The sequence below is a fragment of the Muscardinus avellanarius genome, assembly GCF_963383645.1.
Source record: "Muscardinus avellanarius genome assembly, chromosome: 6".
NCBI lineage: Eukaryota > Metazoa > Chordata > Mammalia > Rodentia > Gliridae > Muscardinus > Muscardinus avellanarius.
The window spans coordinates 70,131,422-70,156,731 of NC_137791.1; the positions used below are offsets into that span (position 1 = coordinate 70,131,422).

Genomic DNA, 25,310 nt, shown 5'->3' on the forward strand with positions numbered 1-25,310 from the left:
AAACTTATAAAAGTTGAATCGGACAATACGCCCGCCCCCATCTTGGGATGGGGCATCAAGAATGGCAAAGCACCCTGAACTCTTCTACTACGTTTGGTTTTTGTAGTAAAATAGATGTCACCAGGCATCATGGTGCGCACTTGTAATCCCGGTACTTGGGGGGCTGAGAGAGGAGGATCCCAGGCTCACAGCCAGCTTCTGCTCCTTAGCAAGGCCCTCCGCAACTTAGTGTGACCCCGTTTCAAAATGAAAAGTCAAATGGGGCTGGAGTGGAGCTCAGAGGTAGAATGCCCCTGGGTTCTATCCCAGCACCATAAAAAAAAAAGAAGCAATGCTGAAACTATTTTATTTTATTTTATTTTGAAGATTTAAAGAAGTTTATTAGAAAGATAGAAATACAGAAAATAGAAATACAGCCCCATGCCAAAATGGCATGAGGGGATGACTTGAATGAGTACACCCAAAGCAAATTATTTATTTATTTTTTGGGTGTTACCAGAGGTGGAACCCAGCGGCTTTCTACCTCCGGGCTACACTCCCAGGCCTATTTTATACTTTATTTGGAAACAGGGTCTCACTAAGTTGCTGAGTCTCAATCAGTAGCTGAGGCTGGCTTCGAACCCGTGAGATCCTCCTGCCTCAGCATCCCAAGCGCGGGGATTACAAGCGTGCGCCACCACGCCCGGCTTGAAACTATTTTAGATGTACAATTAAGAAAATGAGCAAATGATGTTGTTGGGAATTAGGGTTTTCACTGGGGGAAAGAAAAGGGAAAGCAAGGAGGAACAGTACAAACTAGATATATTGGCACAGATTCAGACTTCCAATATAATATTAGAAATACACATTAAATACAGAGTAAAACAGAGCTAGCACCTGAGTTCCCAAGTGATTAAGTCAATGAGACAACATGTTACCAACAGATAAATGTGGATAAAAGGAGTATAAGCGTCCTGTGTTATACTCACCAATGCAGCTCTGAATGTAAGCTTGAAACTATTTCAAAATTAATAGAAAGGAGCAAAACAAAAAATCGCTTGTCTGCTCTCCTGCATTCTTGGCCCTTTCACTTTCTACCATATGATGACACAGCAAGAAGGCACTTGCCAGCAGTCTTGATTTAGGACTATTCATTATAAGTTCATTATCAATTTAGCCTCTGGCATTCTGTCATCACAGCACAGGAAGGACTGAGACAGGCAGGATGGTTGTCTCAGCTTCTGCGTCTTCGTCTGTAATAACGTCTATAATAAAATCTAAGTCTTGCTGGGCATGGTGTCACATGCCTGTAATCCCAGTACTTGAGAGGCTAAGACAGGAGGATTGAAGGTTCAAGGCCAGCCTCAGAAACTTAGCAAGACCCTATTGCAAAATTAAAAAAAAAAAAAAAAAAAAAAAAAAAAAAAAAAAACAGGGCTGGGGATGTAGCTTAGAGGTAGAATATCATTGGGTTCAATCCCCAGCACCATAAAATAAATAAATAAATAAATAAAATCCCAATCCTAGCCTCACTGGATTGCAGGGAGGGCCAAATTCATTGTATGTGAAAAAGTTTGTTCACATAAATACAAAGATGATTATGCCCAGGAAAGTGTGGTCTACTGAGGCTGTTAACATGAAGATCCCCAGATGAGCTTTAGGGGGATCTATGAACACTAAAATTATACAGAACACTGTCTGTATGACATACATCTATTTTAAAAGGTACATAACTATCAACTGATTACTAACCTAAAGAAAATCAAGAACCACCAATTCAGACCCAGGATGCAGCTTAGGAGTAGAGTGCTTGCCTAGCAATGTGAGGCCCTAGGGTCCCCAGCACCACAAAGAAGAAAATCCATTAGTACCTATAAGTCTCTTCATAAAGGTAAACTAAAACTTTCTTAGATTCAGAAAGAGCTCCATTATTTAAAGAAGCTGAATGTTAAAATTGTCATTGTCTAAGACTTGGATATCTGAATTATTATCTTAAACAACTTAAGCATACGACAAAGAATTTTTACAAAGGCCTTCAAAATCTCATTAAACTGGACATGTGGCTCAGTAGCAGAGCCTTTGCCTAACACCCATGAGGCCCTGGGTTCTTCCTCATCATCAAGAAACCAACAACACCCGCCACCATCCCACACTGATCGCATAACCCATGGCTGCTCAAATACTCTCACCAGCGCCCACACGTGACTCGCTGCCTGCAGCAGATACTAAGAAACACTTACTTTCAAACCTCAGAAAAGCACACTAGCCACAGCTGTTAGTAAAATATAATCCACCTCCCCTTTCCTAAAGCCCCACCCACCACAAGACCATGAAAAGATCCTCCAGGACCCTTTTCTAATCATTCTATTCCACACACCAACAGTTAACCTTCCACGACTGTCTAGAATTTACCTGACACATAAAGGAGATGCAGGGAATCTTGACAAGTTTGTAAAGGCAATAGGAAGAGAACATTGAAGACACCAGAATATGGTTCCTATTCATAGGTATTTTGAAGGGTATTTTGAGGTTTAGTTTTATTGTGGGTTTTGTGGTTTGTTGTTAGTTTTGCTTTCTCTTTCCTTTTCTTTAAGGCTCTAACACCAGCTCTGAAAAAGGTAATGTAGTATAAATTGGAGCCTCATTAAAGAGCCAGCTGTTTTTTTGATATTTTTAATTGCATGTATCTCCCTGAAGGAAGAAAGAACTAATTGGCTGGCAAGGGGATTTATACAACTCAAAAGAGAAGACTTCAATGGAAACTGCTACTAAACACTGGCTACAATTCTAGGAGCATAATGGAGTCAACTTTATAAAGTCCTATCAAGATTTACACATTTTAGTTCATTTTTTACCACCTTAAATATTAATGGTTATTTTCTTGAACCATTGGTTCCGCATGTAAATATAACACATTAATTAGATAGCTATAACACTATACCCCAGTCAAATTTCTAAAGTGGTACTTTCTAATTGATAAAATAAATTAAAAATTTGAGCAACCCATAAAATCCATTACTTCCTCCATAGCACCGAACTGCCCTTACCATGGCATAACATCCATCTGTGGTCAAGATCAAGACATCTATTGGAGAGGTGTGGTTGGCCACACAGATGCCTCCTTTCTGGGGTCTGTACTGCCTGCAGGGATAAACAAAGGTAAACACTGAACATCAGAACACAAACACTGTTCTTCAGAAAAAACGGTGGAGACACATTTTTAAAAGTGGGAGGCTAAGACAGGAGGATCACAGGTTTGAGGTCTGCCTCAAAATTTAGTAAGACCATTTCAAAATAAAATAAAACATTAGAAAGCCGGGCGTGGTGGTGCACGCTTGTAATCCCAGTACTTGGGAGCCTGAGACAGGAGGTTCACACAGGTTTGAAGCCAGCCTCAGCTACTCAGTGAGGCTCTCAGCAACTTAGTGAGACCCTGTTTCCAAATAAAATATGAAATAGGTCTGGGAGTATAGCCCAGAGGTAGAAAGCCCCTGGGTTCCAACCCCAGTACCACAAAAAAAAAAAGAAAGAAAGAAAGAAAGAAAGAAAGAAAGAAAGAAAAAAAATAGAGAGAGAGAGGGAGAGAAAATTAGAAAAAAGCTGGAGTGTAGCTTGGGGGTCTAGCCCCTGTGTTCAATCCTCAAGTCCCCCCCAAAAAAATTATATGGGAAAGAATAAGGTTTGGACATGGGATCATCTTTAAAAGGCTATCTACAGGCAGCGTGATGAGAGTAGTGTTAGAAGCCCAGGTCATACCCTTTGTGTTCCCCTTTTGTATTTCGTAAGTTTTGCTTATTTAATCTTAAGCATTTTCATATTATCTTGGGCTTCCTAAGTATCCCTTTTACTGGCTTCATGGTGATCCACAGTAAATGACCGTGGCTACCTTCCTCTAGCCCCCCTAGAGTGAAGGACAACAAGCTTTGTTTTGCAGGGCAGACGCTCCCTGCCACAATTAATCTACTCTACTGCCATAGAACAAAGAGAGCCACAGATAAAGGTAAATGAGGTAAGCATTTATTTTAACCCCAAATAAAATCTTATTTACAAAAAAAACCCCACAAAAACCAGAGGGTCAGATCTGGCCTATAGGCCATAGTCGGTAACCAATCTTTACCCTAGAATTCACTGAGTGGTTGACACCAATAAAGCAAAGTAGTTATGCTTGGGCCTAGACCAAGAAGAGGGGACCCAAATACATATATGACTTTAGCATATTTTCCTTAAGATTAGAAGAAATTCTATAATAAATTATAAACACCCCTCTATGTCATTAAAGCACCCTTCTACAGCGGATGTCTTCTCTGATCACACTTCTGCCATATCATCTTCTTCTACTCCTCATCTCAAATCTCACAGTTCACTTGTAAAATCATAATTTAAAACGTTAAGGTGCCTTGTATGATGTAACACACGTTAAAGCCAAAATGTTTCCCTTCTACAAATAAGACACAAAGACCCTATCAGGAAGAAAAAAGGAGATGTTTGTTCTAGACCTTTTTGCGTGTGTGTGTGTGTGTGTGTGTGTGTGTGTGTGGTACTGGGGCTGGAACCCAGGGGCTTTTCTACCATCGGGCTACACTCCCAGACCTATTTTATATTTTATTTGGAAACAGGGTCTCATTAATTTCTAAGAGCCTCACTAAGTAGCTGAGGCTGGTTTCAAACCTGGGTGATCCTGTCTCAGCCTCCCAAGCGCTGGGATTACAAGCATCCACCACCATGCCCGGCTATGTTCTAGACCTTTTAACATGATGATATTTGAAAAAGTAAAATAAAATTGAATTAAAAGAAAAGGAATTCAAAGGCAAACAAAATCGTGTGTGTGTGTGTGTGTGTGTGTGTGTGTGTGTGTGTGTGTGTGTGTGTGTTACTAGGGATTGAATTCAGGAGCATTCTACACCCAGCTTTCCAGTTGGGAATTTTAAAAGACAGACTAGAAAGCAGGCCTCCAGACTCTACTATACCACAGGGCCCTGACCTTCATCATTTTCTAAATCAAGCAGACCTGGCTCAAAACTGGGCTTTGAAACTTACTCACGTGTGATGCTAAGTAACTAATCTGAAGCCGGGTGTGGTGGCGCAAGCTTGTAATTTCAGCATTCGGGAGGCTGATACAGGAGGATCGTGGTTTGTGGACAGCCTCAGCTACTTAGTGAGGCCCTTTGCAACTCAGTGAGACCCCGTTTCAAAATAAAGAATAAAAAACAGGGTTGGTGTGTAGCTCAGAGGCAATACCGCAAAAGAAAAACAAAACAAAACCTCAGAGCTTCTATTCTTCAGCTGTGAATGGAATAACAGTGCCCGGGCCATAGGAATGACCTATGAGAAGCACAGGGCCTTGCCCACACTCCATAACTGCCCATTTACTGGGTGTGGTGACACACACCTGTAATCTTGTTGGTGCACACTTGTAATCTCAGAATTTGGGAGGCTGAGACAGAAGGATCGTGGTTCACAGACAGCCTCAGCTACCTAGTGAGGCCCTTTTCAGATCAATGAGACTATTTCAAACTAAAGAATAAAAAATAAGGCCGGGCGTGGTGGCGCACACTTGTAATCCCCGTGCTTGGGAGGCTGAGACAGGAGGATCGCGCAAGTGGAAGCCAGCCTCAGCTGGCTTAAGAGACCCTGTTTCCAAATAAAATAGAAAATAGGTCTGAGAGTGTAGCCCGGAGGTAGAAGGCCACTGAGTTCCATCCCCAGTACCACCAAAATAAAAAATAAAAAAAGAATAAAAAAACAGGGTTGGGGATGTAGCCCAAAGGTAGAATGCCTCTGGGTTCCATCTCCAGTAACACACAAACACACACACACACACACACACACACACACACACAAAAATAAAAAATAAAAAATAAAATAAATAAATAAATAATAAAAATTTTTTAAAGGCCTGGGGTACAGTTTGGAAGTAGAATGTTCCTGGGTTCAATTCCTCCATACTAGAAATTAACTAATTTAATTCATTAATTACTGGAGATATAGCTCAGTGGTAGAATACCCCTGAATACAATCCTTACTGGGAGGAAGGAAGGAAGCAAGGAAGGAAGAAGGACTGGTTACATTTTTAATGTCGCATTCCTTCTGCCAGCAGACTGCTTTTTAGTGTTTGGAGGTACTCAGACTCCGCCCACTGCTGGATTTACCTGGGAAGGGGCAGGCACTAAGTCTGCACACACTCACTTGTTATGATAATGAACGGTACCAGACAGGGAGCGCACACAGATCCGGCAGCAGGTCAGATGCACCAATTCACTCAGCCAATTTTTGAGCCTGAAGAAAAAAGAAATGATCTTATTGTGCAGTGATGGGCACGCCTCAGAAACAGTCCACAGCCTGAATGCGCTGGTTCACACAGCATCCTGTGTTTTATTCTACTGAACAAGCACAATGGGATTCTTACAGTCTCATCCATGCATTTGGTTTTAGACTGCAAAAGTTTACCAAGGAGTTTGGGCAAAAACTCTAGTGGAAAGGAGCTGCCAACCTCTTAGACTATGATAAATTCCAAAACCAAAAAAAAGCTGGGCATTCTTTGATCCCAGGCTTCAGAGTCTGCAAATATATGACTCTTTTTTTTATGTTCCTTGGTCCATTTACTTTTGTTTCCTCCATTTCTCCTCCGAAAGAAATATTTCTTTCAGTTTATATTGAAGTATGGTGGAAAATCAAATAAAGCCATGAAGATGAAGTGAGCAGAATTCTAGTAAGTGGGTCGAAACAATAAATCTAGTACAACATGCAAGAACTAAACCAATACTCTCTTTGTAGACACAGGTAGGAAAAAGGAGAGTCCTATTTTATGGCTGGATGGAAAGAAACATTTCACCTGCTGTCTGGCAGCTGCCCAACCAGCGTAGTTCCTAAAATCAGCAAACCCATACCAATGAAAGCCAGAGTGACCCTAAAAAAGAAAAGAAGAAACAATTGGACATCCGTCAAACGGGAGAAATAACCGAAATGTTCAGAATTAATGAAGCGGTAAGGAATGTTTGGAAAGCTTCCACATTACACGATGTGATGCAGCTATTAAAAAATCCGGTGGCCAGTTGAGTGGCTCACGTTTGTAATCCGGCATTCAGGAGACTGAGATGGAGGATCGTGGTTTGCGGACAGCTTCAGCTACTTAGCGAGGCTCTTTGCAACTCAGTGAGACCATACATCTGGGGGTGTAGCTTGGAGGTAGAATGGCCCTGGATGGGTTCCATCCCCAGTACCACAATAAAAAAAAAAAAGAAAAAAAGAAAAAAAATTGGTAAATCTAGCCGGGCCTGATGGTGTATGTCTGTAATCCTAGTATTTGGGAGGCTGAGAGAGGAAGATTGCAGTCCATTTTATTTTTTATTTGGAAACAGGGTCTCACCAAGTTGCTGAGGGCCTCACTAAGTTGCTGAGGCTGGCTTTGAACCTGCGATGCTCCTGTCTCAGCCTTCCGACTATTAAGACTATCATAGGCATGTCCCATCATCCTGTCTCCCAACTTATGTTTTTTATTTATTTATTTATTTTTATTTTATTTTATTTTATTTTTGGTGGTGGTACTGGGGGTTGAACCCAGAGGCTTTCTACCTCCGGGCTATGCTCCCAGACCTATTTTCAGCTACTTAGTGAGGCTCTTTGCAACCATTTTATATTTTATTTGAAAACAAGGTCTCACTAAGTTGCTGAGGGCCTCACTAAGTAGCTGAGGCTGGCTTCAAACCTGTGTGATCCTTCTGTCTCAGCCTCCCAAGTACTGGGATTACAAGCATGCGCCACCACGCCCGGCTCCAATTTATTTATTTTGAAACAGGGTCTGACTTGCTGAGAATCTTGCTAAATTAGTAAGATCGGCCTGCAATTCTCCTATTTTGCTAAGTTGGTGAGAACTGGGACCCTTCTGTCTCACCATCACAAGTACTAGAATTACAGGCATGCCCACTGTGCCCAGCAAAACTCATTATATTTATTATATTATTTATAATTGATATTTTGAGCAAGAGCAAAGATGTGTGTGTGTGTGTGTGTGTGTGTGTGTGTGTGTGTGTTACTAGAGTTGAACCAAATCGAGGGGCATTCTACCTCTGAGCTACATACCCCCTGCCCCATTTTTTAAAATTTTTATTTGGAAACAGGGTCTCACTACTTGCTGAGGCTGTCCTCGAACCTATAATCCTTTTGTCTCAGACTTCCAATTGCTGGAATTACATGTGCCACCACGCCTGGCAAGAGTAAATGATTCAACCATGAATGCCTTGGTAAAAGTCTCAATTTAACATCTATTTTTCCCCCTCAGAACTGGGGATTGAACCCAGGGGTATTCTACCTCTGAGCTAGACCCCCAGCCTTATTTTTTATTCTTTATTTTGAAACAGTATCTCACTGAATTACAGAGAGCCTCACTAAGTAGCTGAGGCTGACTGTGAACCTGTGATCCTCCTGTCTCAGCCTCCCAAGTACTGGGACTACAAGTGTGCAACCACACCTGGCAACTTTTTTTTTTTTTTTGGTGGTACTGGGGATGCGACACGGGGGCATTCTACCTCCAAGCTACACCCTGAGCCTTATTTTTTTATTCTTTACTTTGAAACAGGGTCTCACTGAGTTGCAAAGGGCCTCACTAAATAGCTGAGGCTGGCCTCGAACCATGATCCTTCTGTCTCAGCCTCCCAAATGATGGGATTACAAGCGTGCGCCACCATGCTTGGCTGGCAGCATCTTTTGACGTAACAAATGGATGCCATCTTTAGATGCTATATTTTCATGTTAGTCACTCATACAGTAATCAAATAATTGTTTAATTTCATCTACTAATTATGCAAAAGTTTTGAATAATGCTTTGTCACTTTGACCTAATGAGAACCATTCACTCTTACATAATAGAAGGGGCTGCATTAGAATGTGTTTAACAATTGGGTTCAAAACAATCGAAACTTAATTTGTTCAATTAATAGGCCAAAAATTCCTAGTTAAAATGAGCCAACACGCAGCTGGGCATGGTGGTGCACACTTGTAATCCCAGTTCTTGAGAGGCTGAGACAGGACTGAGGTTCCCGGCTGGCCTCAGCTACTCAGTGAGGCCCTCTGAACTTATTTCAAAATAAAGAATAAAAAGTAGGGCTGGGGGTGTTGCTCAGAGGTATAATGTCCCTGGGTTCAAACCCCAGTGTCCACCCAAAAAAAGAAACATACACTGCCTAACTCATGTGCAGAAACTAATCTAAGCTTTACTGAAGTTTCATTTCTTTTTTGGAATAAAATAGAAACTCTAATTACAAAGCGGATAAAGGCCTCTATTAAATAAAAGTTATAGCCGGGCGTGGTGGCACATGCTTGTAATCCCCGTGCTTGGGAGGCGGAGACAGGAGGATCGCGCTGGTTTGAAGCCAGCTGCGCTGGCTTAAGAGACCCTGTTTCCAAATAAAATATAAAATAGGTCTGGGAGTGTAGCCCGGAGGTAGAAGGGCTTCCAGGAACCCCAGTACCACCAAAAAATAAAAATAAAAAGTAAAAAAAAATAAGTAAATAAAAGTTATAGTATTTCCTTCTTATATGCCAATGGATAGTCATGAACCTCCCCAGAGTTATAGGAACCCCACTTTGGGAGCACTGGTTTAAGGGTCAAGCAGAAGCATATGTGAAACTTGAATTTCACTTTGCTCTCATAGTGCAAGTGATTGCCGAAAGCCACACTCTGCTCCAATCTCAGGACATCAGCAACTTGAGCAAAAGAAAACTGAAAGAACTTCTTGGGGATCTGTGCTTAAGCAATGTCTTCCGCTATAATAAATCTGAATGAGGCAAGTGCAGGCAACTCTAGGGATATGAGGTTTCAACTCCTGTGCCAAGGCCAAGTCCGGGGAAGTGAAGCAAAATGACAAATGAAGCAAAATGACAAGTGCTGCAGCCGGTGCACGGGCCTGCTCCCTGCTCCCTGTCACGGCTGTGCCAAGGAGGTCTTGGCCACCTGCAGCTCCATCGCGGAGCCCAATGCCTTCTATGCTTTTGTTCCAGTAAAGCTTCAGGTTGACTTTTTTTTTTTTTTTTGGTGGTACTGGGGATGGAACTCAGTGGCATTCTACCTCCAAGCTATACCTTTAGCCCTTTTTTTTTTTTTTTTATTCTTTATTTTGAAACCGGGTCTCACTGAGTTGCAGAGGGCCTCACTAAGTATCTGAGGCTGGCCACAAACTATGATCCTCCTGCCTCAGCCTCCCAAATGCTGGGTTACAAGTGTGCGCCACCATGCCTGGCTCAGGCTCCTCTTCTTAAAAAGGCACTTCCGCCAAGAAGCGAAAGGGGACCCAGGGGGGAACTTTTAGTAAGAGGCATGAGTGATCAAAATGGAATTGAATAGAGCAAACTCATCCTTCCGAGTGGCTTCCTCCATATGAAAGCCACTCTCTAAAGCCGGGCGTGGTGGCGCACGCTTGTAATCCCCGCGCTTGGGAGGCAGAGACAGGAGGATCGCGCAGGTTCGAAGCCAGCCGCGCGCGCTGGTTTAGGAGACCCTGTTTCCAAATAAAAATGTAAAAATAGGTCTGGGAGTGTAGCCCGGAGATAGAAGGGCTTCCAGGAACCCCAGTACCACCAAAACAAAAAAAAAAAAAAAAAAAAAAAAGAAAGCCACTCTCTAGAACATTTTCTCTCTTGAGCAACTAAGAAGTATTTCAGACCAGCAAAGGAAAGGTTGGCATGCAGGTAAATGTGAAACTATAAATCATTTCTCTTCTTCTAACCTCCCTTTCTATTCATTTTAATTATTCACTCAAATTATCGATGACTGTAGTAACAAAGTAGATGCTGATTATAAAATAGATTCTGAATTCTGAACACACACACACACACACACACACACACACACACACACACATTTTTTCCTTTGGAGGAAAAAAATGTAAAAAAGAATAGATTAATATACTCCTGTAGAGGCCACATGTGGTGGTGCTTCCTTAGTGGGAAGGGGTAGAATTAGTACCATAACATTTCTTTGATATTGGGAATTGAACCCAGAGGTATTCTACCTCTGAGCTACACCCACATCCCTCTGGGTTTTTTTTATTATTATTATTTTGAAACAGGACTTCAGTAAGTCATTGAGGGCCTCGCTAAGTTGCTGAGGATTGTCTCCAATCTGTGATCTTCCTGTTTCAACTTCCCAAGTACAGGGATGACAGGTGGATACCTATAATCACATTGTGCCCATTAATAAAGAAAGAAGTCTATGTGGCCAACACACGTGTGATGAAAAAAGAAAGCTCAATGATTAGACCATCCGATTCTACGGCAGGCAACTTACCTCAGAGGGAGTAAGACACAGTAGCGTACTATGACGCCCAGCACCCACACCATAGTGAGCCGAGGACTGATGTACTGGAAATTTACATTGGTTCGTGTGAGGAGATTCCATGACACTAGCTCCTCTGAGGAGAACCTCTGGGTCACTTCATCCTCCACAATGGCTTCCAATCCCTTCTTGGAGAAATAAAACACGTCAGACAGCTCAAAGTCCCTTCCGCGCAGACCAGAGAGCCCTTTTTCCATGGGTGACTCATCTCTTTGGATAATACCTTAAAAGAAAGCATCAGGACATGAGAAAATGCCACAGGAAGAACAACAACTAACCAAAGGAACAACATTTACTGTTAAGAATAAAAAAAAAAAAAACAACAAGTTTAATGGGTGATGTGAAGATTCCAGAAATAAGACACCAACAATTATGCTCAGTGCAGTGAGCCATACCTATAATCCCAATGCTTGGGAGGCTAAGTTGGAGGGTCGCATATTCAAAACAAAAAAATAAACGAAGGGCTGCAGAGTACGTATAGCTCTGAGGTAGAATGCCTCTGGGTTCAATTCTCGGGACCACAAAATGAATACATGAATGAATGAATGAATGAATGAATGCACGAATGAATGAATGAATGAATGAATGAATATGGTGGGGGTATAACTCAGGTAAAGCACCGCTGGGTTCAATCCCCAGTAGAGAAGAGGAGGGGAAAGCGGGGGAGAGGAGTGACCAGCAACCGCAGCAGGAAGAGAGCTGAAATCACTGCGCTACCAGAAATGGCCTCTATTAGATGTTTTCAATTAATTATGGAGGAAATTTTGTTCTCCCCATCCCTTTTGCTTAAATTTCCTCCTCTTATAGTGTGAGAACATAGAGCTTCCCCCCCCCAAAGGAATAGCTTGACATAAGCTCCACTTTGTAAAGACACATTTTGTAACCTAGCACGCACTCCTATTCTTTTGTAAAGTCAGCATGTCCTGGACATTGCAAACGCCAGTCCCTCTCCCGGCATGCCCTCTAGCCAATGGCATGAAGAGTGTGACGCTATGCTCCACCAATAGAAGAACAGCACAGAAGCTACCAATAAAAGACCCAGTGATCTTCTGGTTTGGTGTTCTTGGACATCTGACTTTACTGGTGGCAGGATCCCTCTTTGCTAAAAGTAATATCGCCTTGCTGAGCCATTTTTGAACATATGTCTTTTCTTATAATGCCATGAAAATTTATTTCTAATGATATTATTAGCAAAAGAGCTCACAGAAACAATCTTCCTAGATATAGAGCTAAACCACATGAAAATAAGATTTTGGTTCTCTCCCCTATAGAAATCCCAATTTAAAAAGCAAGCAAAATGACAGATGATCTTTACCGCAAATGACAAAGACTTTTTTTCTTTTTCTCTTTTGTGGTACTGGGGGTTGAACAAAAAAGTGTTCTACCTCCAAGCTACACCCCCAGCCCTTTCTACTTTTTATTTTGGAACAAGAGCTTTGATAAAGTGGTGAGGCTGATCTAGAACATGAGATTTTCCTCCCCAATATTAGGATTACAGGCATGCGCCTCCACATTGTTTTCATGTATAAAAAAATATTTAATAAGAGAAACACGGGCTCCTGCAAAAGAGTAAGCAAAGTTTGTGAACTGGATTTATATAAGCAACATAAATACTTTCATTTCATGTTAAAGTTCAATCACTGAAATGATACAGGTACATTCACACTCCGTTAATGAGTGTGGGACTACTAGCAACTGGTTTAAAAATTGGCTTGTCATGAAAAAACTAAAAATAGTTTTGCTGATGATTAATAATTACAGTTCTAGCAATCTGTCATAAGAAGAGAGTTCTTTCAGTGTAGTATACTTTATTATAATTGATCCAGATAATATGCATAATACATCCATTAATTAAGATAACACTGTTAAAAGCAGAACCTTAAACCATAGTTACACTCTATGAAATACATATACACGGGAAAACATCAAGAAGAAAACATTACACGGTTATCTTTGGCAATGGGATTCGATTTTTCTCTTCCATAGTGATATTGTATTTCTTCTTTTGCTCAAGTACATATTCCTTATTCAGATAAAGATTGAGAATCTTTAACGATACTGGGAGTTTTGTTAGGAGAGGGCTGTGTGTGTGTTACTAGGGTTTGAACTCAGGGGCATTCTACCTCCGAACTACACTCCCAGCCCTTTTTACTTTTTGTTTTGAAACAAGGTCTCACTAGGTTGCTGAGAGTCTCAGTACTTGCTGAGGCTGTTCTTGAACCTCTAATCCTCCTGTCTCAGCCTTCCAACTACTGGGATTACAAGCCTGTGCCACCATGCCCAGCTGTGATATTGCATTTTTAATAGAGAAAATGATTCAAGCTGGACACAATTGTGTACCTCTGTGATCTCAGTACGTGGGAAACTGAGACATGAGGATTGTAAGTTCTAGGCCACGGCACAGGAACTTAGAGAGAGACCCTGCTTCAAAATAAAAAATATAAAGGTCTGTGGGTACAGATCATTGATAGAATGCTCCTGGATTCTACCCCCGCCCCACTCAGAGAGAGAGAAAGAAAGGAAGAAAGAATAATTCAAAGATTCTTTAAAGCAGCATACATTTTTTTTTATAAATTGAAAAATGACTATTGCCACCCAGTTCTAAGTACTCAATGTGAATAACAAAGTGTGCAAAGAGTCAAGAGTAGAGCAGGGCGTGGGGGCGCACACCTGTAATCCCAGTGTTTGGGAGGCTGAGACCGGAGGACGCGGTTCACAGACAGCCTCAGCTACTACTTAGTGTGGCCCTCCGCAACTCAGTGAGACCCTGTTTCAAAATAAAGAATAAAAAATAGGGTTGGGGATGTAGCTCGAGGTAGAATGCCCCTGGGTTCCATCCCCAGACCCGCAAAAAAAAAAAAAAAAAAAAAAAGAATCAAGAGTAGTTATCTATACAGTGCAGGATATGCCCATTCATTGGTTCCTCTGGGGTGTGTCACAAAGGGATTTACTGACTACATTTGGTCACAAAGAAGACTCCCTTCCCTTTGTGGTGAAGATGAAGATGTAACATCCCTGAAAGAACATCCCCTCGCAATTGTTTAACCTGCCAGTTTACCAGGAAATCACTGAGGAAAGTGGAGGATTATTGACACCTCCAAGAGAAGTTTATGTGTATTAATAGGATGACTTGGAATATTTCTATTTTTTGTTTTTCTTTTGGTTTTTTGGAGGAACAGCAGCCTGGTGCACTGGAGGAGAAAGAAAAGACAACTTGGACTAACTCCATCATATATGGATCTTTTACAAAATGAAAAAGTGGGAAATTGTTTAGCTTCCTTGCAAGGCTAATATTTCATGATTTCAGATTTAGGATTTTTTTTGGAGAGCTGTTTTGTCACCCCACATGCAAAACTAATTATCTAAACACCTTAAGAATTACAGCAATAAACTGTGTGTGGCTGTGCGCATCTGTTACCCCAGTGCTTGGGAGGCTGAGGCACAGAGGATTATAGGTCCAAGGCTGTCGGGGCCCACTCGGCAGGACCGAGGTGGCACCCAGGCTTGTTGCCAGCATGGACTCAAGATGGCGCCTGGGCTTGCAGCCAAGTCACGAGGCTCACGAGGCTGGCGGTGCCCTGAGCCTGCGCAGTGAGCCCTATCAGGCGCCTTACGGATAATTAGTGATGCAACGCCTCGTGCTACCACCTGCCCGCCCAGGAGAAGGTTAAAAAGCGCGCATGCCCTAGCGGGAAAAAGGAAGGAGAAGGAGCTAAGAGGGTTGGTGGACAGGAAGAGCAGTTCCTTGGCGGACTGCTCCGGGCTCCGAGCTGGGACGGACATGTTCACAAAGCCACCACTGTGACCGGTGTGTGCTGCAGCAGAGACGTAGAGTGCCACGGAAGAGGGTTGGTGGAGTGATGAGGGAGAGGATAGAAGACTGATGTTGTTTTTACCTGAGAGGGCGTTGAGAGAGCATTAAAGAGGAATGGTAACTGTACAAGAACCTGGGGTAATAAAACTGCTTGAGGAAGATCGTGTAAGAGTCGTCACTGCGCGCGACAAGTGGTGGCCCGTACGGGGAGCTTCGCTTTGATCAGAACCTCGGCAGTCCAGGGCAGCCGGCTGGTAAGTACTCCTTGACTCCGAAAAGGGAGGAGGAGGCTCCGTTTACGGAGGGTTATTTTCCCCGATCAAAGGGGGCTCCATTAAGGAGGTAAATAAGGCTCGCGGATAAGCGAGGCTCGCGGAAAAGCGAGGGACAGCGCTGTATTTTCCCCGATCAAAGGGGGCTCCATTAAGGAGGATATTTTTTAGTGTAGGTAGGTTAGAGAATCGGGCTGGTCCTGATTCGACAAGATAGGAGTAAATAAGGCTCGCGGATAAGCGAGGCTCGCGGAAAAGCGAGGGACAGCGCTGTATTTTCCCCGATCAAAGGGGGCTCCATTAAGGAGGATATTTTTTAGTGTAAGCAAGTTAGAGAATCGGGCTGGTCCTGATTCGACTCCCTCTCCTAATCCGCCACCATAGATGGAAGACACCTGAGGTTAGTTGGAAAAGGCGCCTAATGTGTAAAGGATAGGTCAGAAGATTAGTTCCTAACGTAAGAGTTGTAAACTGCTGCTCGGTACCGTAGAGATGAGTTGTTTTCTTTAAGATCTTTGGGGAATTATTTCTACTTTCCCTCTTCCTTTACCTTGGTTAATGATAGTTTAGGTTGTTTTATTGATACCTGTTTTCTGACTTTCTGCTATGCTTCTATGCACCCTTGGAGACTTTGGAATTTCTGCTCTTATTGCTGTAATTGTGGCCTCTGTGGCCGTGGCAGTTATTGCAGCCACTATGAATGCTCTATCCTCACATGTGGCTGCTGGCATGGCTCAGCAAGCTCAATTATCTGGACTATATGTATAACGTATGTGCAGTATCAGAATTTCTCCCATGCAGGCAATTTGTTTCGTCAATTAAGCAAGACGCTTCTAGGAACTTGGAGCCGTGAATTTGAACACACCATGATTGAGCTATGAGCATCCATCGCTGCAATTAATTCTACCCGCGTAGAAGTCGCCGCAATACAACAATGAATGGACTTAATACACGGAACATTGGGTTTTTTAAAAGACTGGGGTGGCATGGCGTTCTGGGCATTCTTGCTGGTGGTAGCATGATGTTTCATGGTTGGATATATCAGGCGAACTCGACAACGCACACTGCAACAGCAGCGCATATTGGTGCAAGCTATGGCAGCCCTTGAAGCTGGCTTATCTCCCCATGTATGGCTCAGTATGCTGGATCGGTAGTCAGTGACGGGTAAGATCGTCCCCGGGACCTTTCAACCTAAGACAGGGAAACAATCATGCTATTGTTCTCCCAATGACGGGTAAGAATGGTCCTTGAGGGTCGGCAACCTAAGACAGGCACGATCCCGAGCCTTATTTTAATAAAACAAAAAGGGAGATATGTCGGGGCCCACTCGGCAGGACCGAGGTGGCACCCAGGCTTGTTGCCAGCGTGGACTCAAGATGGCGCCTGGGCTTGCAGCCAAGTCACGAGGCTCACGAGGCTGGCGGTGCCCTGAGCCTGCGCAGTGAGCCCTATCAGGCGCCTTACGGATAATTAGTGATGCAACGCCTCGTGCTACCACCTGCCCGCCCAGGAGAAGGTTAAAAAGCGCGCATGCCCTAGCGGGAAAAAGGAAGGAGAAGGAGCTAAGAGGGTTGGTGGACAGGAAGAGCAGTTCCTTGGCGGACTGCTCCGGGCTCCGAGCTGGGACGGACATGTTCACAAAGCCACCACTGTGACCGGTGTGTGCTGCAGCAGAGACGTAGAGTGCCACGGAAGAGGGTTGGTGGAGTGATGAGGGAGAGGATAGAAGACTGATGTTGTTTTTACCTGAGAGGGCGTTGAGAGAGCATTAAAGAGGAATGGTAACTGTACAAGAACCTGGGGTAATAAAACTGCTTGAGGAAGATCGTGTAAGAGTCGTCACTGCGCGCGACACAAGGCCATCCTCAGCAGCCAAGAAACTTGTTTCAAAAACAAAACAAGCTGGGCGTGGTGGCACAGGCTCATAATCCCAGTACTTGGGAGGTTGAGACAGGAGAACGGTAGGTTCAAGGACAGCCTCAGCTACTTAGGCTACTTAGGTTCTCTGCAACTTAGTAAGATCCTGTTTCAAAATTGAGTAATCCCTGTCCCTGTCCCTGATGGGGAATGAGCCTGTATTGACTGCTAATAAGGATGATATTAATTGCTAATAAGAAGCAGCTTCCAAGCCAGGCATGGTGGCGCTCACTTGTAATCCTAGTGCTTGGGAGGCTGAGACAGGAGGATTGTAGGTTTGAAGCCAGCCTCAGCAACATGTGAGGCCCTCCACTACTTAGTGAGACTGTTTCAAATAAAGAATAAAAAAATAGGGCTGGGAGTGGAGCCCAGAAGAAGAATGCCCCTGGGTTCTATCCCAGGTACCACAAAAAAGGAGGAGGAGGAGGGGGGAGGGGGAGGGGGAGGAGGAGGAGGAGGAGGAGGAGAAGAAGGAGAAGCTTTCATACTTAGGCAGAAATGAAATCCTTTACTTTGTCTCTAAGCTGTCAGTCAAGAGCTGCAGCCAAGGTTGACACTGGCCAGCTAAAAGTTGGCTTGTTAGACCAGCTGAACACTGAATGCTAAAACATAGATACCTACACTTAGAAAATGAATTATATAGACTCTCACAACAACTTAGACTAAAGTTAAAAGATAAAAAGCAAGCTATATTAGCGCAATATTAATTATTAATAACACAAAAGTTATAGCTCCCAAACCTCCATACTTTAAAGACTATATTCCTGTGTCATTCTTTTCTTTATCATAATACAAGTTTTCAACATAGTAACTTCTAGCAGATAGAGATAAGGAGAAACTGAGAAATCACCAGGGACACAGGTGGGCACTATATGCTTTAAGAATAAAAATAAAACATGGCCAGATGTGGTGGTACATGCTTGCAATCCCAGTACTTGGGAGGCTGAGACAGGAGGATGGCAGGTTTACGGCCAGCCTCAGCTACTAAGTGAGGCTCTCCGCAACTTAGTGAGACCCTGTTTCCAAATAAAATATAAAACAGTTCTGGGAGTATAGCCTGGAGGTAGAAAGCCCCTGGGTTCCATCTGTGGACACACACACACACACACACACACACACACACACACACACAGAATAAAAATAAAACAAAAACAAAGCACGCATCTACCATGCAGTTCTCTGACCTGGCTAACCAAGTTAACACATTTTGATCAGTGTTAGACTTGTCTGTTCCTTTGAGGACGAACAAAGAAGATTAAAAGAAAAGGCTCACACAACAAAGATAACTGGTGAGCCAGCGCATCTTTTGGTAGGAAAAAATGACTACTGGCTAAGCAGGATGGGAGAAAGGAGATAATAAATTCTTATAAAAAATGTTATGTGTTCAGAGACCTCAGTGTCTTACTTTCAAGGCACTCCACTGCATCCCTCGGACGCAGTGCTTTAGTCGCTCTGTCCCCCCTTTCTACCTGTAATAATATAACTTTGCTTAAGCTGCAGCAGTGCAGTTCTGGCTATTTCTTCTAAACTAGCTAAGAACAAGAGCCCACGGCACCATCCCAAACTGTTACGTCCCTACTGAATTGCCCTCTTCCTCTACAGACACTGCGATACCACTGAGAGCAGATTACTCAATTCAAGAGCTGTGCAAGAGTTTCAGTATTTACCAATACATAGGGCTTTTTTATGTATAAAGGAAGAAGGGAAAACCAAATTATTCAGCAAAACTCTGAATGAAATAGATGAGAAAGAGACCCTCTAAAAATATCATTTTCACAGGGGCCAGAGAGAAGGATGCAACTTTAAGTTGCCTCATTATTTAATTGAGATAAGAGAGAAGGGACCTGCAAACAGAAGGCAGTCCCCCGGCCCTCACACACTTGATGTGCAATACTCTCTCTGCCCCTACAGTTAATTCTGTGTAACTCAAATAAAATGTAATTCAATTTTATATTTTAGTTTAGCATCTTTCAGAAGTATGTGAATAGCTACAATGCATCTCACTGACAAAGGGTGAATTCCCAGAATACATTAGAGCATACAAAATATTAGTAGAAATAAAGTCAAAGAACTAAGAATATGCCCAGCTATTCACCAAAGAGTCAACTTTAATGGCTAAACATTTGAAAATGATGTTCAGCTTTATTATAATCAGAGAAATGCAAACTAAATCACAACGAGGTACTATTTCATGCCCATAAAGTTAGCTTAAAATTTTTTGGGGGGTACTGGGAATGGGACACAGGGGACATTCTACTCCCCGGCTCTATTTTATTTTTTATTTTGGAACAGGGTCTGGTTAACTTGCTTAGGGTCTTGGTAAGCTGCTAAGGCTGGTTTGAACCTGCAATCCTCCAAGAAGTACTGGGGTCACAGATGTATGTGTGCCTCCACATTCAGCTAATATATATATATATATATATATATTTTTTTTTTTTTTTTTTTTTTTTTTTTTTTTTGGTGGTACTGGGGATGGAACCCAGGGCCTTCTACCACCGGGCTACACTCCCAGACCTATTTTATATTTTATTTGGAAACAGGGTCTCTTAGGCCAGCTGAGGCTGGCTTCAAACCTGTGTGATCCTCCTGTCTCAGCCTCCCAAGCACGGGGTCTACAAGCGTGTGCCACCACGCCCGGCTCAGCTAATAGATATTTAAAATCTGATAATATCAAGGGCTGGTGGAGATGTGAAACAATGGGAATATAATTAGTACAACCATACTGGAAAACAATTTGCACTATGACTCAGCAATTCCACTCATGGAAGAGTTTTGTTTTTTAAAGAATACCAAATTATAGAAATGTTCTAACAATAGGTGTGTGGACACTGTGAGGTCTGACTGTGAGATCTGGCCGCAGGAGGTTGAGAACAAAGTTCTTCCAGAACAGCAGAGAAGAGCCTCTAACCATTCCCCTGCTCCCAGCCCCATAAACCCACCTGTCCTGGCTCCTATCTAGTCCATCAATCAGGGGAATAGACTGCCTCCCCCACCCTCGTCCTAATGCCCCATAAAAAGCCCCTAGTCTGCACAGAAAGGGCTCCTGACTCTCAGGGACTCTCTCCTCAGCAGCTGCCTCCTCCTGAGTTTTATATTAAAATAAAATCGGTCCTGCACCTCGCTCACTAATTGTCTTCATTTCGCCATATTCACTTTATTGCTCTATGTCTACATGTAGGAAAATTTTTTGTGTGTGAATCACTTAAAAGAAATTGCAGACATTTTTTCTTTATCCCTCAATATGTCAGCATACATTTCCTGAGGACACAAAGTTTTGTTTTGTTTTAATTAGGGATTGAATTCTACCACTGGGCCGCACCTCCTGCCTCTCCCCCCTCTTTTTTTTTTACTTTATATTTTGAGACAGGGTCTCACTAAGTTGCTGAGGATATTGCTAAGCTGTGATTCTGCTGTCTCCATCCTTCAAGTACTGGGAGACAGGTGTGTGCCACACACCAGGATCAGAGATTCACTTACTTAACCATATTACAATATGGTTAAATTATCAAAATAGAGGAGGCTGGCATTAGGCAATACAAGTATCTAATCTACAGACTTGATTTAAATTTTGACCAGTGTTCCAATAATATCCTTTAAAACATTTTTTTTTCCTAGTCCAGAATTCAATCCAGAATCATACCTTGTACTTATGTGTGAAGTCTTGCAGGCTCCTTAATTATGGTTAAGTTTCTTTTGTCTCTCAAGATATGGTTTCATTTATTAAACTAGGTGGTAGGTAAATATGCGATGTAATTAAAAAATGAAAACAAAAAGTTACAAAAAACTAACTGGGTATGATGGCACATGCCTACAACCCCAGTACTTGGAAGGCTAAGACAGAAGAAGATTCCAGGTCCCAGATCAGCCTCATCAATTTAACAAGACCTTGTTTCAAGATAAAAAGGGCTGGGAATGTAGCTTAGAGGTAGAATGTCCCTGAGTTCAATTCCCAGTACCAAAAATTAGTCCCAATATTAATAAATGATAATAATAATACATAAAAAATAAAACATAGCTGGGGAGTGTAGCTCAGAGATAGAACACCCTTGAGTTCAACCCTCAGTATCCCCCCACAAAAGTTAAATGGAACAGCTGTTCCAAGGATAAGTAACTGTATTATAAGAAAGAAGTACTAGCTTAAGAGTGCTCTAGTAATAGGCACACAGTATATGAAAAATGTGTACTATTATCAAATTGGGTATTAAAAGAAGCACTACTAAAAACATTTAGTAAATGTTTATTATGTTTATTACTAAAACAAGCACTATTAAAAGCATTACTTCCTTCTTGAGATTTACTGCATATTAAGGGTCACAATTACTGATCCAGTTCACCTAAATATAAACTTCAGACAGGAAAAAAAAAAGTTTTAACGCAATCAGTATATATGGAACACTGTGTGTGTCAAGGAGGATGCTAGGAATTAAACACAGGGAAATTCTACCTCTGAGCTATAGCCCTGCACTATTTTATTTTTTATTTGGAAACAGGGTCTAAGTAAGTTGCTGAGGCTATCCTTAAACCTGAGATCCTCCTGTCTCAGGTTCAGGCCCAGCTAAGGGAACACTATTTATCCAGCATCACATTATATGTTAGAAAGGAAAAGAGGCATCTGGGCTTGATGGTGCATGCCTGTAATCCCAGTACTTGGGAGGCTGAGACAGGAGGATTGCAGGTTTGAGACCAACCTCAGCAATTTAGCCAGGCCCTCAGCAACTTAATGAGACCCTGTTTCAAAATAAAATATTTTAAGGTTGGAGGTACAGTTCAGAGGGAGAACCCTCAGGTTCAATTCTCAATACCAAAAACAAAAAACAAAAAAACAAAAAAACAAACCCCAAACACCCACTGATTCTAAGAAAAATTTCCTTTCATTTCACAAGTCAGTTAAAAAAAATAAAACCATAAACATTCGAACTTTGTCCTTACACCAAATTTTTGGCCACGCCAACAGAGTCCATGCTTGGATGAAAGAAAATTAGAACTTTACCTAATTGCAAGAGATTAATTGCACAAGCTGCCCTGTGCCCCGGCCTTTAGCAGGTCATTCGTATATAAATAATACCAGCTATGAAAGGCCTTTGGAAATGGAGGCAGAAGTTAAAACCATCTCCAACATAATTAACTCTAAACTGGCTGAGTGAACTCTTGGAAAAACTGCCCATTTAGAAATCACACTAGTTTTCTAGCTGTACAGCAAGCTTTTTCAGCAAGCAATTAAGAAAAATCAGAGCCAAGCATGATGGCACACACCTGTAATCCCAGTGTTTGGGAAGCTGAGACAGGAGGAGCATAGGTTCGAGGACAACTTTAGCAAATAGAGAGACTCATCAACCTAGTGAGACCCTGTTTCAAAATTTAAAAAATAAAATAAAATAGGGCTGGGGGTATAGCTCAGGGGTATAATCCCCCTGGGTTCAATCTCTAGTACCACAAAAAAGAAAAGAAAAAGAAAAGAAAGAGGGAAGGAGGGAGTAAATCAGGTCTACTGCAAAGAGAATATTGCAGCTTCTATACAGAAGTAGACCCTTATCGCTGCTCCCAACATTGGAAGCTCATCATTTGAAACATTCTCATGGAAACTTTGAAGCGGTCTATTTGAACAAGAATCCTACTCAATCATAAGCCTATCTCAAGAACATAGGTCAGAAAGGCATGATGGTGCAGGCTTGTAATCCCATGATTTGGGAGGCTGAGACAGGAAGATTGTAAAGTTGAGACAACCCTCAGCAACTCAATAAGACCTTGTTAAAAAAAAATATGGCTGGGTTGTAGTTCAGAGGTATAACACCTCTGGGTTCAATCCCCAATACAAAAAAAAAAAAAAAGAAAAAATACAAAATACAAAAGAAAAAAAAGAAAGAAAAAGCAAAAGAGAACCTAGGCCATTATAGAGTGGTAGTAGCATGAATCTCTCTTAACACATTTCTCTGATAAAATTTGAAATTAAATCTGGTTTGGACATGTCAAAAATAAACTCTCCACTCCCACAGTGACTGGAAGGGGACATCAGAGGCGCATTCTAGGGTACTGGATGCTCTTATCTAGATCAAGAAATTTTCCATTTCTTGATTGTCGTGCGCAGTGACGACTCTTACACGATCTTCCTCAAGCAGTTTTATTACCCCAGGTTCTTGTACAGTTCCCGCAAATCTTCTTCCCGTAAATCTTCTCTTCTCTCTCTCTCTCTCTCTCTCTCCTTCCCCCCAGAAATCTTCCCCTTATATAGAGCCCAACAGCCAATCAGCAGACTGTTCACGTGCACAACTCATGGCAACAGCCAGTCCATTGGCTGTTGCCCTATGGCATGCGGTGTTCCCGTGTATCTCATGCTCTTGTCGTCACTTCCTGAAAGCTGTTTACCACCTAAGTGCTCTGGGGAAGATTTCCGCTCAGCGCCATCTTAGCTCTCGGACTTACTGGCTGATGGGCGGGGCCCGTCACAGTTCCCCCTTTTTTGTTTTTTCAGACAGGAGAGGACAGAGGACTCAACCCCTGTATGTTTGGAAGGGGCTTCTAGGCCCACCACCTTTTGCCAGGGACGGGACAAGAATCAGTGGCAACCCGTATGCAGTTGAGCATGCCCTCCTCGGGATGCACCCTCCCGGGGTCCCGAGTGCAGTCCTAGCTGGCATCCTGTCATTAAGACTTTCCCATCGCCGCAAGCCATATTTGAGGGGATTGTCCCAACTCCATGGCTGCAAATGCCTGAGCTATGAGCACTTGATCTGTAGCGCGCTGACGGATTAGTTTTCTAAGACAGTAGAGACATAAGATACACAGTAAGACCAGACAAAGACCAAGAGCACCCAGTCCAGCCCACTCTTTTAAATGACGAGCTGCTTGTTGGATCCAGGACATCAAGGTGCGGGCCATCACCGGGTCAACTTGAGTAGTATTGGTTTTGATGATCTCCAACCGCAACCGTCTTGTCAAATTGTCAAATTTCGATGACCGGTTATCTGTAGGATATGCAGAAAGCTCGCAAGAAAGATTAGCGGCAATAAACGCATTATCATTAATCATGACAAGGGGAGCTAAATCCGTGCAACTGCCATTTATCCCACAAAGAAGCCACAGATCAAATAGGTTAGAATGAAAGGCCATGGTCAGGCTCTAATAAGTAAAATTATAACCTGCAAAAGTAGAATTTGCTCCTGTGCCAATTTTAAGGGGAAAAGGTAAAAGGATTAAGCGGGGAAGAACTTGAGCAGAATGACTCAAAGGCAATAGAAAAGAAAAAGCAGTCAAAAGCCCCCATTGTGGATCACTTCCTATCCTTGGAATTCCACAGTATCATGGTCCCCAAAAGAATCAGTCGATGGCTCATCATCCTTTTGTTTCACCAGACGAGTCAGCCGCTCTGGAACCCAGACAGGATCGGCGCCGTTCTGTGGAAACACACAAACAGAGCCTCTGGCCCATGTGAGCACTGGGTCAGGTCCCCTCCATTGCCCTGTGAGGGCATCCTTCCAACGCACGAAACCCTGGCTCGTACCCGAGGGGGCAAAATGACGATCGGCAGCAGTCTTGCCATTGACATCTAATTGCAAAAAATTCAAAGTAAAAAGGGCTAAGGATAGGCGCTGCTTCGGTTTCATATTGGTTCCAATTCCCTCTTTTTGTTTTATCAAGCATTCTTTAAGAGTACGATGGGCGCGTTCCACAATACCCTGTCCCTGAGGGTTGTACGGAAGGCCATGCTTTAGAGTTATTCCCATCTGTGAACAAAAAGATGTGAATTTTTGGGAAGTATAAGCCGGGCCATTATCAGTTTTTATTTCTTTAGGCATATTCCATGCTGCCCAGGCCTCAAGGCAATGATTGACGACGTCATGTGCCTTTTCCCCGGCATGAGCAGATGCATGAATAATTCCAGAGACAGTATCTATGGAAACATGGATATATTTCAATTTTCCAAATTCAGATATGTGAGTTACATCCATTTGCCAGAGATGTAGAGGGAGCAAGCCTCGTGGGCAAATGCCCACATGTGAGG

General features: G+C 42.6%; 1 protein-coding gene across 1 annotated transcript in view; it reads right to left on the reverse strand.

The window, feature by feature from the left end:
• The window catches only part of GPAT3 (glycerol-3-phosphate acyltransferase 3), a gene marked incomplete at both ends in the record, with an annotated part of 85,192 nt that overhangs the window by 10,857 nt on the left and 49,025 nt on the right, over positions 1-25,310 (reverse strand). The window contains 4 exons of the mRNA XM_080697744.1: positions 3,027-3,120; positions 6,166-6,255; positions 6,812-6,886; positions 11,261-11,531. Coding sequence (XP_080553870.1) covers positions 3,027-3,120; positions 6,166-6,255; positions 6,812-6,886; positions 11,261-11,531 — 530 coding nt within the window. The remainder of the gene's footprint in view (positions 1-3,026; positions 3,121-6,165; positions 6,256-6,811; positions 6,887-11,260; positions 11,532-25,310) is intronic.